The 16,267-nt window shown below is 46.8% G+C and overlaps 1 protein-coding gene across 1 annotated transcript in view; it reads right to left on the bottom strand.

Moving 5' to 3' along the window:
- Positions 1-16,267, bottom strand: part of atosa (atos homolog A) — a 38,265-nt gene that overhangs the window by 1,252 nt on the left and 20,746 nt on the right. The window contains exons 2-11 of the mRNA XM_063188126.1: positions 12,328-12,518; positions 11,056-11,258; positions 8,241-8,366; positions 5,921-7,949; positions 5,371-5,499; positions 3,947-4,035; positions 1,807-1,906; positions 1,102-1,260; positions 729-797; positions 176-378 (exon numbers count right to left, since the gene is read on the bottom strand). Of these exons, the coding sequence (XP_063044196.1) occupies positions 176-378; positions 729-797; positions 1,102-1,260; positions 1,807-1,906; positions 3,947-4,035; positions 5,371-5,499; positions 5,921-7,949; positions 8,241-8,366; positions 11,056-11,258; positions 12,328-12,518 (3,298 nt within the window). The remainder of the gene's footprint in view (positions 1-175; positions 379-728; positions 798-1,101; positions 1,261-1,806; positions 1,907-3,946; positions 4,036-5,370; positions 5,500-5,920; positions 7,950-8,240; positions 8,367-11,055; positions 11,259-12,327; positions 12,519-16,267) is intronic.

Genomic DNA, 16,267 nt, shown 5'->3' with positions numbered 1-16,267 from the left:
AAAATGGACCAAAACTGAGAGAAAATGGAGGAATATTGGCTAAATGTATGTATGAATATCTTAACACTCTTTTGAAGCACATGTAAGTCCTGAGCAGAGACGGAAATCTACTGAAATACAGTAGAATTGTATGTCTGTAATGTGTGTGTGTGTTGGTAGGGAAGTCAAATCCAACCTCAGGTGTACGAGGTAGCGCAGGGTGCGTCCCTGACTGAGGGGCAGGGGCTTCTTGCTGACATGGCCGCTGCTGGACTCCCTCTTGACAGGGACGGAGAAGGTTCTCTGCCTGAGGAAGGTCTGGTGGCCCGCTGGCATCTCGCGCAAGTCGTACACCACCACAAACATCTTCACCACCGTCTTGTTTGGGTTGAATAAGGTCTGCGGAGGGAAATGAGGGGAAACGGACAAGTGTAAACACTACTGTAGCGGAAGAGGGCCACCAAAATACATTATACTGACACACTGAATAAACACTGACCAAAATGAAACCCAATTCCAGCAATGCCCCTACACTTTCACTGGAACACACTATTGCTTACCTCGTGCTAATTTCCCATGTATGGTGAGAGGCAAGTTCAGGATGGTTGTTTTCACTCATGTATTTATAATCTATTACCACAGAAAAACTCCCAACTTCCTCCCAACATAGGATATAAGGCATCAAGAATAAGGAAGAAGTCAGTGGCAGTGGATACACTCCAAAAAATGAAAGATTAGGAAAGCCTTACCACTTGAATGGTTCCGGATGGAGGCACTCGATAGCCCCTTTTGCCAAGGGACTCTAGGTTAATCACACCCTAGATGGAAAGAGACAAGAAAGCATACGGTTAAAGCCACCAAGGACATAATTTTGTACCAAGCGTACAATAAACAACTGCATTTAATGCCTTTATTGACACATTTCTTGCTATTTGAAAAAATATACCCAACAAAATTGAAGAACTGCTCAAAGGAAGTGCTCCACTATAGGCACTTATTATCAAACATGAATCATTGCTCTATGCCATTTCCATGGATCTCAAAGTATTGCAGGCATATGTGCACCACTCCTGACAGGGTGAATATCACAGGCCAACACACACATGTGCGGTGGCAGCTCACCATATAGGGGGAAGGTGCATTGTCGTCTGAGACACTGTAGAAGGACACGTCCACGGGAAAGGTCATGTGACTGGGGCAGAAGGTTCCACTGGCGCCCACCTCAGCTGCGAAACCCTCTATCGTTCCCAGAGGTCCGAGCCGATAGTTCAGCACACACTCCTGTGGTAAAAAGACAATACACGGACACCCAACATGTTACCAACACAGACATATTCATCTAATTGGATCATTTAAATCACACTTAAAATGTATATACACATTATAACCTTTCCCAAAGAATATAGGCGATTAAATGCATACTAAGGTTAACGAAGTAGAAGACAGACAGTAATGTGTGTGTATCTATTGTGTAAGTAATATATAATATGCATTTGCTTATTGTTTGTAATGTGTTTGTAACTTATTTAGGTTATTTCTCTCAAAAACTGCCGTTATTTTTGGAGGCAGCATAAATATAGTGAATGGCAGGGTAAAACGCTGATGCTAAAACATACCAGCCCACCAAATATGATTCACAAAATGCTTAGGCATATTTGGCATTTAAAAAACATGCACACGAACACAGTCAGGTTAAACTTTGGCTTCATTGAATTTTACATCTTGGCGACGACAAAAGGACTTGAACACAACAGCCTCGCAGTTTCCACTTTTAAAGTGGAAAGCATCATCTTTGCCATGGCATGTGAATGAGCCATGACTCCTTACCTCAAAGTTCCCCAGTAGGCTGAGGCTAGCAGGTGGGGCACTAGCGCTAATCAGGTGCTGGGGAGGCTCGCATTCATCCCCCTCTCGCTTCAAACTGGCTCTGTGGGCATATCAACATACAACCGTGCAGTCAAAATGGGGTCACATACACCCAAACACTGCATGTCTCTTATTAATTAAAAATATCCCAAGGCCAAGCAGATATACTATGCATATGTACAGATATATACTACATACAGTCCCAGGAAAAAGTTTGTACACCCTTTGAAGTTTCTTACATTTCTGTCAAAATTGATCATAAAACATGGTCTGATCTTCCCGGAAATCTCAAGAAGGAACAATCAGAGTCTGCTTTAATTAATTCAACCCAAACATTTACATGTTATCATATTTTTATTGGTCATAAGGCCATAACATTCACAGGAGAGCAGGGCATAAGTAAGTACACCCTTGCATTAAGTAGGTTTTAACCCTCAGTTAGTTGCAATATCATCAACCAGACTTGTCCTGTAGTTGCAGGTCAGATTAACAAAACAATCTGTTTGTATCTTGTCCCCCTCTTCTTTAGAGAACTGCCTCTCGTCAGCAAGGGTTGTGGGATGTCTGGAGTGCATAGCTTTCTTGACTTCATGCCATATAATCTCAATCGTTTTTTGTCAGAGCTTTGACTGGGCTATTTCAGAATGTGTATTTCATTATTATGAATCCATTCTAAAGTCGATTTGCTTCTAAAGTATGGGTTGTTGTCACATTTCAGGACTCATACTCTTGTGTGCTTCAACTGTGTGACAGACTACCTCACGTTTTGTCTGTAAAATATCACAATAAACTTGAGTTCATTGTTCCACTGATAATAGCAAACTGTCAAGGGCCTGAGGCAGCAAGGTAGCCGCATATAATGATGCTCCCGCCACCATACTCTGAGGAGGAGATGTAACCAAGAATAGCTAAAAATGGGATTCATTCTGCCAATCTAAAATTAATGGGGTTTCTGTCCAAAAAAATGTTGCTGCACCTTTGAGGTTTGCGAAAAAGCATTTATATGCTTCATAGAATTACTGCAAAATATTCTGTAGACCAACGTTGAAACCAAAGTTGAATTGTACAGGGGAACACACAATGTCATGTTTGGAGGAGAACTGGAGAACCACACCTTCACCAAAACATCATCTCCACCTTTGAGTATAGTGGCGGGAGCATCATTATATGCGGCTACCTTCCTGCCTCAGGCCCTTTTCAGTTTGCTATTATCAGTGGAACAATGAACTCAGAAGTTTATCGAGATATTTTACAGAAAAAAGTGAGGTAGTCTGTCACACAGTTGAAGCACACAAGAGGATGGATGCTGAAATGTGACAACAACCCATACTTCAGAAGCAAATCGACTTTAGAATGGCTTCATAATAATGAAATACACATTCTGGAATAGCCCAGTCAAAGCCCTGACAAAAAACAATTGAGATTATATGACATGAAGTCAAGAAAGCTATGCACTCCAGACATCCCACAAACCTTGCTGACGAGAGGCAGTTTTCTAAAGAAGCGGGAGACCAGATACATCCAGATTGTTTTGTTAATCTCATCCGCAACTACATGAAACATCTGGTTGAGGTTATTGCGACTAACTTAAAACCTAAAACCTATTGAATGCAAGGGTGTACTTACTTATGCCTTGCTGTCCTGTAAATGTTTACATCTTATGGCCAATGAAAATATGAAAACTTGTAAATGTTTGGGTTGAATTAGTTAAAGCAGACTCTGGTTGTTCCTTCTTGTGATTTCCGGGAAGATCAGACCATGTTTTATGACCAATTTTGACAAAAAAGTAAGAAATTTCAAAAGGTGTACAAACTTTTTCCTGGGACTGTATATCCATATATTTATTAAGATATGACTATCAATACACTCAAACAAAGACACATACTTTTTCTACTTCACAAAATATTTACTACAATGTGCAGACACCACAGCTTGCCAGCTCACTGTACACAAGCCAGCCATTTTGAAAAGGCTGAATCAGGGCAGAGCTGTGTGAGCTTTGCAGTGCTTACTGTAGATGGCAGTGTGCTGAGCACTCCAAACAGGGAATGGATGCAATAAGCATTACAGTGCACTGAATGGTTAGTGCTGTTACCATTACCTTTTGCTAGTGGCCCATGGCTGGGTTTTGCAGCGTATCAGTGATGTGTCTAAGTCGAAATATCCAGTCTGGCTTTTCCTTTGAGGAACCTGAGGAGGACGCATAAAAACAAGATGAGACTTGAATGATAATTTCAAATGAAATCACAAGATGCTATGAGGTGATGTATGCTTTGTTTGTGTTTCATCAGTTGTTATTGACTGGTTCTTCACACAGAAAACAAAATAATGACATCCAAGTAATGACTAAGCCCACTGAGAAGGAACTGACAGACACAGAAAAAAAGCTGAATACTGGTACCGTCAGTTCGAATCACTTCAATAGTTTCCATCAGTTTATGACTGCTAAGGGGAAAGCCAAACACTCTTTACATTATGGCTCAAGTTCAACTGCTCATATGGCAACGATAAACACTTAATTAGCTAGAAGAACCCATCTAATGTTACTGGCAATTTTGTTTTTTGGAGCCAGTTTTCATTGCCTTACAGCTTTAAGAAGCCGTTGTGGTGAGAAACAGCTGGTTGTGCAAGACGGGTTTTGGGTTGTGCTCTGAGCTAACTGGAGTAGTCAACAGAGAGGGAAACAGCGAAAACCACAACAACAGCCAAACACAAGCAAGCACCACCCAGCCGAGAGCTCCTCTCACGCATCTGAACTCAAACACAGGCCTCTAAAAAAACGACAGGATATAGGAGCTTTTCTGAAGGGACAGCAGCGCTTACTGGGCCAGACGGGAAGTTCAGTCGAGTCATAGCCTCCTGTCCGATGAAGCAATTGCGAGTCATGTGTCTGACTCAAACATCAAAACAGGATCTAAACACACACACTCGCACATCTGATGACTCATCTCAAGACATAAACACACAGTTCTGACCAGCTGAACTGTACTAAATAATGAAGTGTTGTTATATTTCCTAGATGCCATGTGGTTCCCATGTTCACATAAGAGGAGGGTTCTCTTCACGTGCAACCACAACGCAGTGGAATTTTTCAATCTTCAGAGCCAACTTGTGGGACAAAGGCATGTGTGCTATATCAATGGCCAGTGAGGATTTGTTTTTCAATGGCTAGCCATGATTTATTACTTGTCTTTTTTTTTTGCTGTGAAGTTGATCGATTTCTTCTAACTTCAACCGTCATTTTTGTTTTATTGTGGAAATTTGTTCAGAAACAACAGCCTTAATACACATTCATAAATAATAGTTAACAAAGTGAGGGACCAGCCATTGAACCACTATTTAATTTTCCCATCTGGGAAAAATGCTGTAAAAATAAGTTCTACTTTGTAAAACTTTTGTACTTCGAATCGTAACCAAAGTAATTACCACCAGTACCTAACTAGGAATAATCAAACACTCAATACATATGCATGTAACGCTTAGTCGAGCTGTGATTTTGGTGGTCTGGGGGTAAACAGTACGTACTGGGCTGGACAGGAGAGGCAGGCCTGTGCAGGGATGGAACGCTTTGGTGTTGGTCCCATCTATGGAGTGGCGATTCTGCTTCTTCCAGTTATTGCACGGCTTCAGAGGAGACGCAGGAGGGTTTGCTCTCTGCAATCGACAAAGGTCGGCAGTGATTTACTATTTCTATCATTTATGGTTATGTATCTAAAAAATAAATTACTTTTACAGGACTGTGAAAGCATGTAGATATTTAAGAGCAGGCTGTAAAACAATCAGCAGTTACTGTTAGATTGACATCCTGGCTTTAGAAAGATAAAGCCATGCCAGATATTCGATTCAAGTATTCTTTCCGAACCAGCTGATTCTAATAACCCAGACTGAGAGACAAAGCATCTAACTAGAGAAATGATATGTTAACACAAGTAAAAGGGATACTTGGACATTATGATCCCAGGATATGTACTACTGCCAAATATACCTAATTACACTGTACTGAATGTCCTGTATGTAGGAATACCTCATTTTACAGCACTTTTTAGTAAAGTAAGGAAGTGAGTGAAGGTCCTACCAGAGGACTCCTGGCATCTCCGTTGACAATCCTGTCTGAGTGAAAGGGGCTTCGGTCAGGGCTGTGGGCCGCGTGGGTAAGGCTAGTGGCTGTGCAGGTTGTGGAGTTCGAAGGGTCTTGGTTTTCATCGCGTGGCCGTGGGTCAGCTTTTTCAGCGACCGGTGCCAATTCTGTGCAAGTGGGCTGGGTCGTGTTGTCCCTGTCGGTGAGGGCACCCCCCCGGACATCCCGCTGGGCAGCGTCCCAGATTAGGGGTCTGTGGGTGCCATCTCGAGGCGTGGGGCTGTAGGCGGATTCTCTGAGGGCATGGGGGTGTGAGTAAGGGTGAGTGTGCGAATAGGGCTGGGTGGCGTCTGTGTGGTTGACTGGGCTCGGGGAGTCCCTGAGAGCGAGGCTGTGGATGAGGTCCATCTTGGGGGCGTCAGTGAAGGCAGGAGGGCTCGGGCTGGGGCTGGGGCTGGGGCTGGGGCTAGGGCTGGGGCTGGGGCTGCGGCTGAGGTTTCTGGGGCTGTGGCTGGGGGACGAGCCTCTCTGCTTGGGCCTCTGGGTGATGTCCCTGAGGACCGGGGGCCGGAGGCAGCCGTCCCTCAGAGGGCTGGGGCTGCGGCGGCACGCCTCCTTTTTGGCATTCTGTAAACGGTCCGATGCGGACGCCGGCGACTTGGGCCGATGCGGCATCATTGCTTCAAGTTTGGGACAGGCCATGATGTTCTGTGCGGGTGAGGAGGGCTTGCGGGAACAATCGTGCTCTCTGGTGATGGTGCCATTGAGGGTACTGGGTGAGCTGGGCGAAGGTGGCGGCAGTGATGGTGGCGAGGCGTTGCAGTGCCCGTTACTAGACTCCGCCTGGTCCCCCTTCACCAGGCCCCCCTGGCGGCAGAGCTTGTAGGTGCAGTGGAGCAGCTGGTGGGACTGCTGGAGCCGCTCCTGGATGAGGCGCGAGATGTCCTGCACCGCCTCGCTCAGCAGCGAGCTGTTGTCGGCCGGCTCCGGGAGCAGCAGACGACGGCAGGAGGCGGGCTTGGACGAGGCGGAGGGAGAGGAAGTGGTGGAGGGGTGGCTCTGCTGCGAGTCGTGGTCCAATCGGCTGCGGCTACGAGGGCTGACGGGCGTGTCGAAGGGAGATGGCCGAGAGGGCCGGTGGTGGCGCTCCTCCTCTGTGTCGTTCTGGTGCGAGTGTGGCGGCGGCTGCTGCTGTTGCTTCTGCTGCTGTGGCTGTGTCAGGCCGTGGAAGCAGGGCGGTTCTTTGGTCTTCTTGTACAGCAGTGGCTCCTGCTCAGGCGCGGAGGACTTGGAGCTCTGAGGAGCAGTCGAGACGGAGAAGAGGCCGTCGGGGAGGTGGGGCGCGGTGGGGTCGCAGAAGTTCAGGCGCTGGGCGATGCGCGCTATCACCTCCTGTCTCTCCTGCAGCAGGGAGCCAATCAGAGGGTTGGTCTCGCCCGCCGAGAGACGAGGGCTGACGCCAGGCGCGGCCAGCGGGTCACCCAGGGAGAGGGACTTGAACGCTCGGACGGGGGACTCCCTGCCTTGCGGAGGGGGGGCCTTGGGGCTCTCCGTCCCGTTGGCACAAGGATTGTAGCAGTCCAAGGGCGTCCGCGTGTCTGGAGAGCTGCTGAGCTTAGAGTAGAACCACTTCACGGCTTTGCTGGGGGGCAGAGCGTCGGGCAGGGGACATTTGCGGGAATTCCGGGGGCTCTGAGGGGGCATAGAGTGGTGGTGATTGAGGGGAGGACGCTGGAAGAGGGGCGAGCCCGGCAGGCAGGGGTGGTGGTGGAGGTGGGGGCTGAGAGCTTCGCTCAGCTCGGCACTGCGCACCAGGCTCTCGGTGGTGGGGTCTAGGCCCTTCTTGCCCAGCAGCGGGAGGCCGGAGTGGATGCTACACTTGAGGACTGGGTAGTTGGGCTGGCGCGGCAGTGACTGCACGCGGACCTTGAGGGCCACGCTGTGCGAGACGTTGGGGACAGGGAAGGCGTGCTCCGACGGGGTCTGGGAGAAGTTCCACACCAGTTCCTCGTCTGCGGCGCTTATTCTGCACAAGACCAAAAAACGCAGCAGACAGAAATGCTTAAAACACTTAAACATGTAAATATTTACAAGCCACTGACAAAAAATGACACAACTAATCATCCACTGGAAGCGATTCTTTTCATTTTGTGTCAAAAAATTACCAGACACTTTAACACTGTCTGTGACCAGCATTTGTTTTTCTGGTGCAAATTCTGGTGCAAATACCTGCCACACACACATTCACAAACAAGCACACAGCACAGACACAGACACAGACACAGGTAATCATGTTGGTCTGCAACCCCATACAGACCTGTAGAGGATGTTTCTGGGGACAATTCCGTGTGAGGCACTGAGCCAGGCGCTGAGCTGGGAGAAGAAGACGTAGGAGCGCACGGCCAGCAGCAGAGTCTTCTCCTCGATGAAGCGATCTCCACTCCTGACAAAAACACATTACAGACGACAGTTATTAGTCAGAAGTTATTCACATGTCATATACTATTATTGCCAATTACTGTAAAAACCTTGCTGTTCAGTTATTCTATCAGTGTTTCTATAAAATAATCAATGCATTCTCTTGTACTCTTTTGTTGAGTCATTTTCTCATTTGGCTGGATGAATGTCCTGCCAAGAGAAATCTAATCATTTTATCAGCAACTTTATTATATTGCATTACTGTTTATTTGTCTTGTTGGCACTGTACTGTTTTTCTATTGTTTTTAATGTCAGCCACAAAGAAAGACATCCCTTTTAATATACTGTATGCAACTGCTGATATATGGATGCTCGACAATAACAAAAATCAGACAAAGCCATATTTCACAAACCACATTCCTTACACTACAGTACAGCACAGTACAAAATGGACGCCATAGATGGGGCAATCCTCAGTCTCAGGGGAAGGGCAGTGAAACAAAACACAAAACACTTTCAGGTCCATCTATTCCCAACAGCATAATTGAAAAGGGCACGAGCATTGTGGTTGAGTTCATAGCAATAAGAAATGATTATGGCTATTAAAAAGTTGCTAAAAGACTAAAGAACGAGCAGGCGTCTTGTTAAAACATTTGGGACTGCTAATTAGGCATTTGAAAACCATCTGTGCAACGGTGGCTCGGGGCTAAATGGAGGTCTGGTGTGGTTTTCATGCAGCTCATTTAACCAGCCAACCAGAATTGGTGATCGTGCCTACAGAAAGGCAAAACTCTGTCTTCTATGTGTCCTCTTCCTGCACAAAACACATAGTTGATGTACCAATGTGATGGAAAAATTTCTCATTTGGAATATCTGATTACAAAAATGTCATATACTGGCAGAGTATCTTTAATTTTTTTTAACAATTTTTTGGGCTTTTCGTTCCTTTATTATCACAGGACAGTGAAGATGGGGCTGAAAAAATTGCCAGACGAGAGATGATCTAGGGCTAGGAAACAACGCGGGCTAGACTAAAACCCTAAAGGTCCCCATGTATATGGTATGGGTGCTCTACCATACGTGGTGCTCCACAGCACAGGCAGGGTTTTAACTCTCTGAAGCCAGATCTTTAATTCCTGCTTGACCGTGTTTGCATTTGCATTGTGTTTGTACAGTATATTGTTCATATGCAACACCAGTTAGAGGACCTATGGTTATGCTGGCTCTAGCACACAAACGTCATAGAGGTCATGTGACGTAGAAGAAGAGGGGTTCGAAGAAGTGGTGGTGGCCACCGCCCACCCTCCTGTACTTTTTTTTATTATTAAAGAAGAGAAGGTTAAGTTTTGACCCTGCTGCTGGATTGTCCTAAGGCAAGAAGACCAGACACAGCAGGGTCAAAACAGAGCATTTAGCATGGCCAAAACAGAACCTCCAGGAGGGTCAAAACAGAGCATCAAGCAGGGCTGGCTCCAGTGTTAATTTCAACCATGTCAACCATGAATATGACTAAAATATTTCGTCAAAGCCCTTTTTTGATTTTCGTCATTTAGACTAAGACTAAGACTAAATTGGGAAGGCAAGGACTAAAATATGACTAAAACTAAAATTGATTTTCGTCATTGTGACTAAGAAGCTGACTAAATTAACACTGGTGTTAAATAAAATAGAGAAAAAGAGAACCAGTGTGTGAAGAAGTTAAATTCTGCACAGTGTGATGCATGTTAAAAAGAGAAGCAGTGTGCGGAGAGGGTTTACTCTGTACAGTCAATGATATATGTTAAAAAGAGAAGCAGTGTGTGGATAAGTTCTATTATGTATAGTGTTGACTAAAATGACTAAAAATTGACTAAGACTAAAATTGGTTTTCGTCATTTACACAAAGACTAAGACTAAATTGGGAAGGCAATGACTAAAATATGACAAAGACTAAAATTGATTTTCGTCATCGTGACTAAGACTACGACTAAATAAAAAAAAGCTGACAAAATTAACACTGGCTGGGTCACTACCTCTCTCTGTCGCTAAGACTTGCTATTGTTTCACCTTGTCACTCCAGTCTATATTTATGTACTAGCTTTATTACCATTTCCATCTCTGATTCTAGTTGCGATATATCAAGGAGGTGTGATATCCACGTCTGCAGCAGTGGGATGTCCAGCTTGATGATCCCACCACCAGCCCCTTATTTCTCTGCCTCTCTCTTTCCATATCTATATTATTAGCTTTCCATTTCCATTTGTGGTAGTGATGTATAAAGGAAGGGTGACCTCCTGTCTCGGTACGGGCTGTAGGGCACCTCTCTAGGAGCAGGGCGTCCTGCTTTGTTAGCTTTATTGACATATCCGTTTCTGACATATAAAGGAGGAGTGACGATACTGCCATTTGAGCGGAGTGATGCTATACTACTCAGGCTGCAGTGGCCACCTCTCCAGGCAATAGGGCGTCCTGCTTGATGGCAGGAAGCCAACGCCCTATCTCTATCTACCTGATTATGTTTATTTCTTAGCATTATGATGTTATCGTACTGTCTGAGCACAGGCTGCAGGGTCCATCTCTCCAGGAGCAAGGTGTCCGATTTCTATGGCCGGGTAACCAGCACCACCTTGTCTCGGTCTCTTTCTCTGCTTATATTTAGTTATTAGGCCTGTTTCTATATACATCTGTGATTCTGGTTCTGACATACAGTATAAATGAGTCCTGACAACACGTACTGTCTGGGCACGGGCTGCAGGGTCCATCTCTCCAGGAGCAGAGCGTCCTGCTTGATGGCCGGGTCACTAAGGTCGGTCCCGTCGGTGGCCAGGCCCTCGTCGCTGTAGCAACAGTCGGGCAGCAGCATCACCTCGATCATGATGGGAATGTTGTTCCTCCACAGCAGCACCACCTCCGAGCGCGTCTTCTTGGCCTGCCGACACTGTGGGGTGGGGGACAAGGGGAAGACAGACACATTTTAATGATTTCATTTCGGAGGACAAATACCAAAATACTTGCAATTAGACAGCAACACATAGCCAAATATTTCCAAAGTGACCATTTTGTGTCTTTCGTGGAAATGCAAAATATAGTATGTGTGCCTGCAATCTTTATCAAAATGTATTAAAGGGGTGCTGTGGCTCTGCGCACTAGTACACCTGCCCTTGTACGGGCGACATTCAAGTCTGTCCTTGGTCATTTCCAAACCCTACCCCATCTCTCTCCCTCTCAATTGCTGTCTCTCATCACTACCCTATAATAATAAAGGCAAAAGCCCAAAATATACATTTAAAAAGTGGTTTCTTCTCTCTCCATACGTATACACACACAAAGGAGATAAGATTAGCTGCCATAGCAGTCAGCAATGGGCTGTTTTCAGGAGTCAAAAAAAGAAGACGGCACTTTAACGACCTTCACTTGCCCACTCCATGAGAGGGTATGAATAGCTGAACGGATGTACAAAATCTATTTTTAAATAAGTTCTATTCTCAGCTTTAGCTAAGAGTTTGAATCAAGAGAGCTATGTCTCATGAATTATTTTGGCGCACCGATGCCAACGCTTGCCAAGAGAAAAAAGCGATCACGCTTTTAAACATTGTATACTAGTTTTCTAAAACGTGCGTCATCCGATACGTTTGTAGAATTTAAATTACCTAATCTCCCCCAATATATTTTTGGGGCTTTTTGTGTTTATTTAGGCAGGACACTGAGGACAGTGTGAGAGCAAACAGGAAGCAAGTGGGAGATTGAGGTAGGGCAGGGCTGGTAAACAAGACGACCCAGGCAGGATTAGAACCGGGGGCCCCACGGGCAATGCATGAAGCCTGCATGGTGCCAGGTGCACCGGTGTGCTGTGCCACATTTGCCCTGCATTCACTTATTCTTGAATGAATGGGCGTTGCAAAAACGTTCATCTTTTCACACAGTTATGGTTGGCATTTGCCTTTACACTAATGAAAAATGTGTGTTTTACTCTGTGAAAGACGTTGTTTCATGAGGTCCATCTGTACCTGTGGCAGTTTGTCACTGCATTCGTGCTTGGTGGTGTTGGTGACTGGTTGCGCTGACTGGGCGGGGGGGCAGTGGAGGCCCTCAGTGCGGCCCTTGACGGAACATTCCGGCGTGCGGCCCTCTGTGATGAGCAGTGTCAGGAACACCAGGAACTCCTCCGCATCATGCTCAAAAAACTCCTCACCTGCATCTGCACAGCGGAGAGAGAAAAATAACCAGATAAATATGGTTAGTGGACATTCTGTAGAGAATGAAGTAGTTACACAGTGACGCCAGATCAGAACTGCACTGTACTCCAGTATGTGTGGGCATGAAAAGCACCCTCTCAGTACTATGAGATAAGCCCACGGAAAACATACACAGCGGAACAACCGCAGGGAGAGATACAAGCCCCCGCAATCTGCCCGAATCTAGATCAGCCAACCAAACAGATGCTCAGAGAGGAATTGGCACCGTTTCTCTTGCAGGCTTCAAGCAAGGGTGGGGTCCTAGTGTGGGGAGGATGTGTGGAGAGTAGATGAGAGCAGTGAGGGGAGTAGAGGAGAGGAGGGCCTGCTAAAATCCTAAATACAATACCCACCCAAGTGTGTTAAAATTAGCCGGAAGAAGACAGAGAGGCAGCAGCAAACCAGGCTGTCTGCCAGCTTATCATGCTTTTATAGAAATGGTCATCACACAAAAAGACACACGCATACAGACACAGACACACACTGATCTACAGACTGCTGACCTGGGCCCATAAATATGGCAGTGTTTGCTAGCAGTAGACAGAGCTGATCAGTAGGCGCACTCCTCTCCGTGCTCTCCTCTTTTCCCCTCTCCTCTCCTCTCCTCTGCAGTGTCTGTCTGGCTGCCTCGGCTTCAGCCTGCACCTACTCAGCTCTCTTTGTGCCTGTGTTTTCACAACACCCAGAGCCTCCCTCTCTCTCTTCTCTCCATCCTCCTCCTCCTCCTCCTCCTCCTTCTCCACACACTGACACTGTCTGCCAGTCTGCCTCCCTCGGTCCCTCACAGCTGGGCCCCTGGGCAGCCCAGGCTGCTTATCTTACCCAAAACAAACAGCCCGCTGTGCTAGCATCTTGCTCTAGCACAAACATGCAAAAGCAGAGACACCTCGCCGTAATGATTCACATCATCTGTCAATTTAGCTAACCGCTACCACCACCACATCATGAAAACAGTCCTACCAGTGATAAGGGTTGCCAATGGGGTGGGCGAAGAGAGAGAGAGAGAGAGAGCGAGAGAGAGAGAGAGAGAGAGAGAGAGAGAGAGAGAGAGAGAGAGAGAGAGAGAGAGAGAGAGAGAGAGAGAGAGATTGCTGTATAAACCCTGCAGGTAAATATGCAAGTAAAAAAACAAACAAAAAACAAGTGTCTGCTGCTTTCTCACTGTCTAGCTCGCAGACTTGCCAAAGCGCCATCTGCCATCATTGCTCTCACTAGCAGGAACATGCTTGGAATGTACTGCACGCGCATAACGCATATGCAGATCTGCCCCCAGTCAAAGTAATATGGTGGTGGCCCACACCACCTGAAACCCAAGCATGGTAATTAACACCCGAGTCTGGACGAGCTGTCAGGCCAACCCCGACCCACCACCAGTCATTATACACCACCCGATATGCCCTGACTGACATACAAGCAGGGTCACGACTGGCCTCAAGAGCAATCGGCCTATCACTAATAGAAACGAAACGATGAAGAGTATACCCTTAGTCAAATGTTAATTAATTGGAGAAACAGTCTTCAGTAAACCTGGATGGTTTCCTTTTTGATGCAACTCATTTTCCGCTACATTATAACTGATAAACTACTTATAATGTCGAATTTAATGTCCAGGTTTGTTCCAAATCACTGATCAACACACAAAGAAAAGCTAGAGCATCCTAGTCCTCTGTTCTGGGTTCAATATCAAAGCGGACTTACTCAGAATTCGGAGGCTCAGCTGCAATCCTGTCGCTAGCACTCTGTAGCTAAAGCAGATCGCACTAGGCTACTAGCCACAGAAACTAACTGTTAACAGCGCAAGGGCTCAGCATCCACCCATCCACCATCCACCACTGTTTGAAAGTCACAAGTGCTTCAGAGTGCAGAATGCAGCCGGGCTCGGACTGTGGCACAACTGTGCTAAAGCCATCTGTGGAGGCACTTGCCTCGGGGGGTCTTACAGACTGTTGCATTGTTTACGACGGATCAACAACTGACATGGTATCCCTTGACACCCATCTGACTCGTTTACATTAGAGGTTTGCGTGAAAACAAACATGCGATACTCTATGCCTAGGCGTTTTCCTCATACCTATAAAGCTGACTGTGTCTCCTTGATTCCTTATGCATAAGGGAACGCCTCTAAGCGTGCCGTCAGCTTGGTTAATTCCAGCAGCTCCTGACTCAGACACACCGACACTTAATCCGGCAGAAATCCATCTAGCCCTCTCTCGGACTTGACACTCAACACTGGGGCGGAGGTGTCGGTTTCTCTGATGCAAATTTAAAAAAAACTCCACCCATGGAAAGAGTCTTTGCAGCTTGATTGCAGCACTCTCAACCTACAGACACACACCCATGCACATACACTCGCACGCGCACGCACACACACAGCACAGATGAATGACAGCCTTTTTTCCAGTTCCACAATTCTGCATATAATTTTAGCCTCACCACGTCAGCTGTGTGGTTGAGTGAGCCGGTTGGTGTATAGGACCAACCCACGTGCAAAGGCAGCTCTGAGAAAAAACACAAAGCCCTAATGGATGTGACGTCCGTCCCGCAGCAACAGCAGCCTGCTGGGGCAGAGGTGGCTTTTGGGTGGGGTGGCGGCCGCTCTCAACAGACGCCTGTGTCTTAAGGCCATTGTGTAGGTGCGGGCGGGTCAGGAGCGGGTTGAACCACTGCTGCTGCTGCTGGTGGTGTTGTTGTTGCTTAGGGAGGAGGCAAGGAGGGTGGAGGGGAAGACAAACAGACATCCGCCCGCCTCAAAGGACAACACGTCGCCGATGACACCGACACGATAAACCAAACACAGACCGGCCTTCTGACCACCGCTCCAAATAAAAGCTTTGTGTACCTACACAACCTACTCTGTGGAGTTGCCATTTTTAGAACGAATCTCCTCTGCTCTTGGGTTGGCGAGAGAGAGAGAGAGAGAGAGAGAGAGAGAGAGAAAGAGAGAGAGAAAGAGAGAGAGAGAGAGAAAGTCCAGTGTTTTGTGTGTGCAAGTGCTCCTCTCCTCTCGGCCCGTGGGCTCCCTCTCTGAAAGGCTCCCACAGTGCCGTGCTGCCCTCACGTAGGGGCTGAAAGCAGGCCTTTATGCTCCTCCACACTCCGGCTTAACCATACACATACACATACACACGCTGTGGAGGAGGAGGTGTGGGGGTGGGGTGTTAAGTTAAGAAGCAGTACGCACATTCAGCTCACGTGAGCCCTCCCTGTGGCTTGTGTGCTGTGAGTTAGATGGGTGCATGAGGGTGTGTGTTTGTTACGGAAAGTTTGCTGTGAGATCGGAGGCAGGGATTGGCTCAAATTGAGGCCAGAAGACCAAGAGAGCCCTGGGCAGCCAGGGAACACACACCTGCTTGCCCCTGTCTCAGAGAGAGAGAGTGAGAGTCAGCCAGGGTGTAAGTACAGTGGGCTGCTCAGCCTTAAACCCCTTTGCTGGAAGCCCCTTTAGTGAAGGCATTAGTTTGTACTACTGTGTAACAGGTTTGGGAGGTGGTCAGGGAACTGTTTTAGATTTGTGTGGTACAGATTTGTGTGGTACGGACAATACCTGCATGTACAAAACATTACATAATTTCACCAACGTAACACCAATCAATTGACCCTTGATTGTCATGAGTGAGCATTTGGTGGAAGCAAGCACGGCATCAAGGCTGTCGTAATGGAATTAGTGCATGAAAAGCAGCCATTAAAAGTAGGAGTTTCTTTCGTGCTGCTC

Source organism: Engraulis encrasicolus, chromosome 22 (genome assembly GCF_034702125.1).
Source record: "Engraulis encrasicolus isolate BLACKSEA-1 chromosome 22, IST_EnEncr_1.0, whole genome shotgun sequence".
NCBI classification, from domain to species: domain Eukaryota; kingdom Metazoa; phylum Chordata; class Actinopteri; order Clupeiformes; family Engraulidae; genus Engraulis; species Engraulis encrasicolus.
Note: the sequence above shows the minus strand (reverse complement) of the source record. Positions and strands in the feature narration are given on the sequence as shown.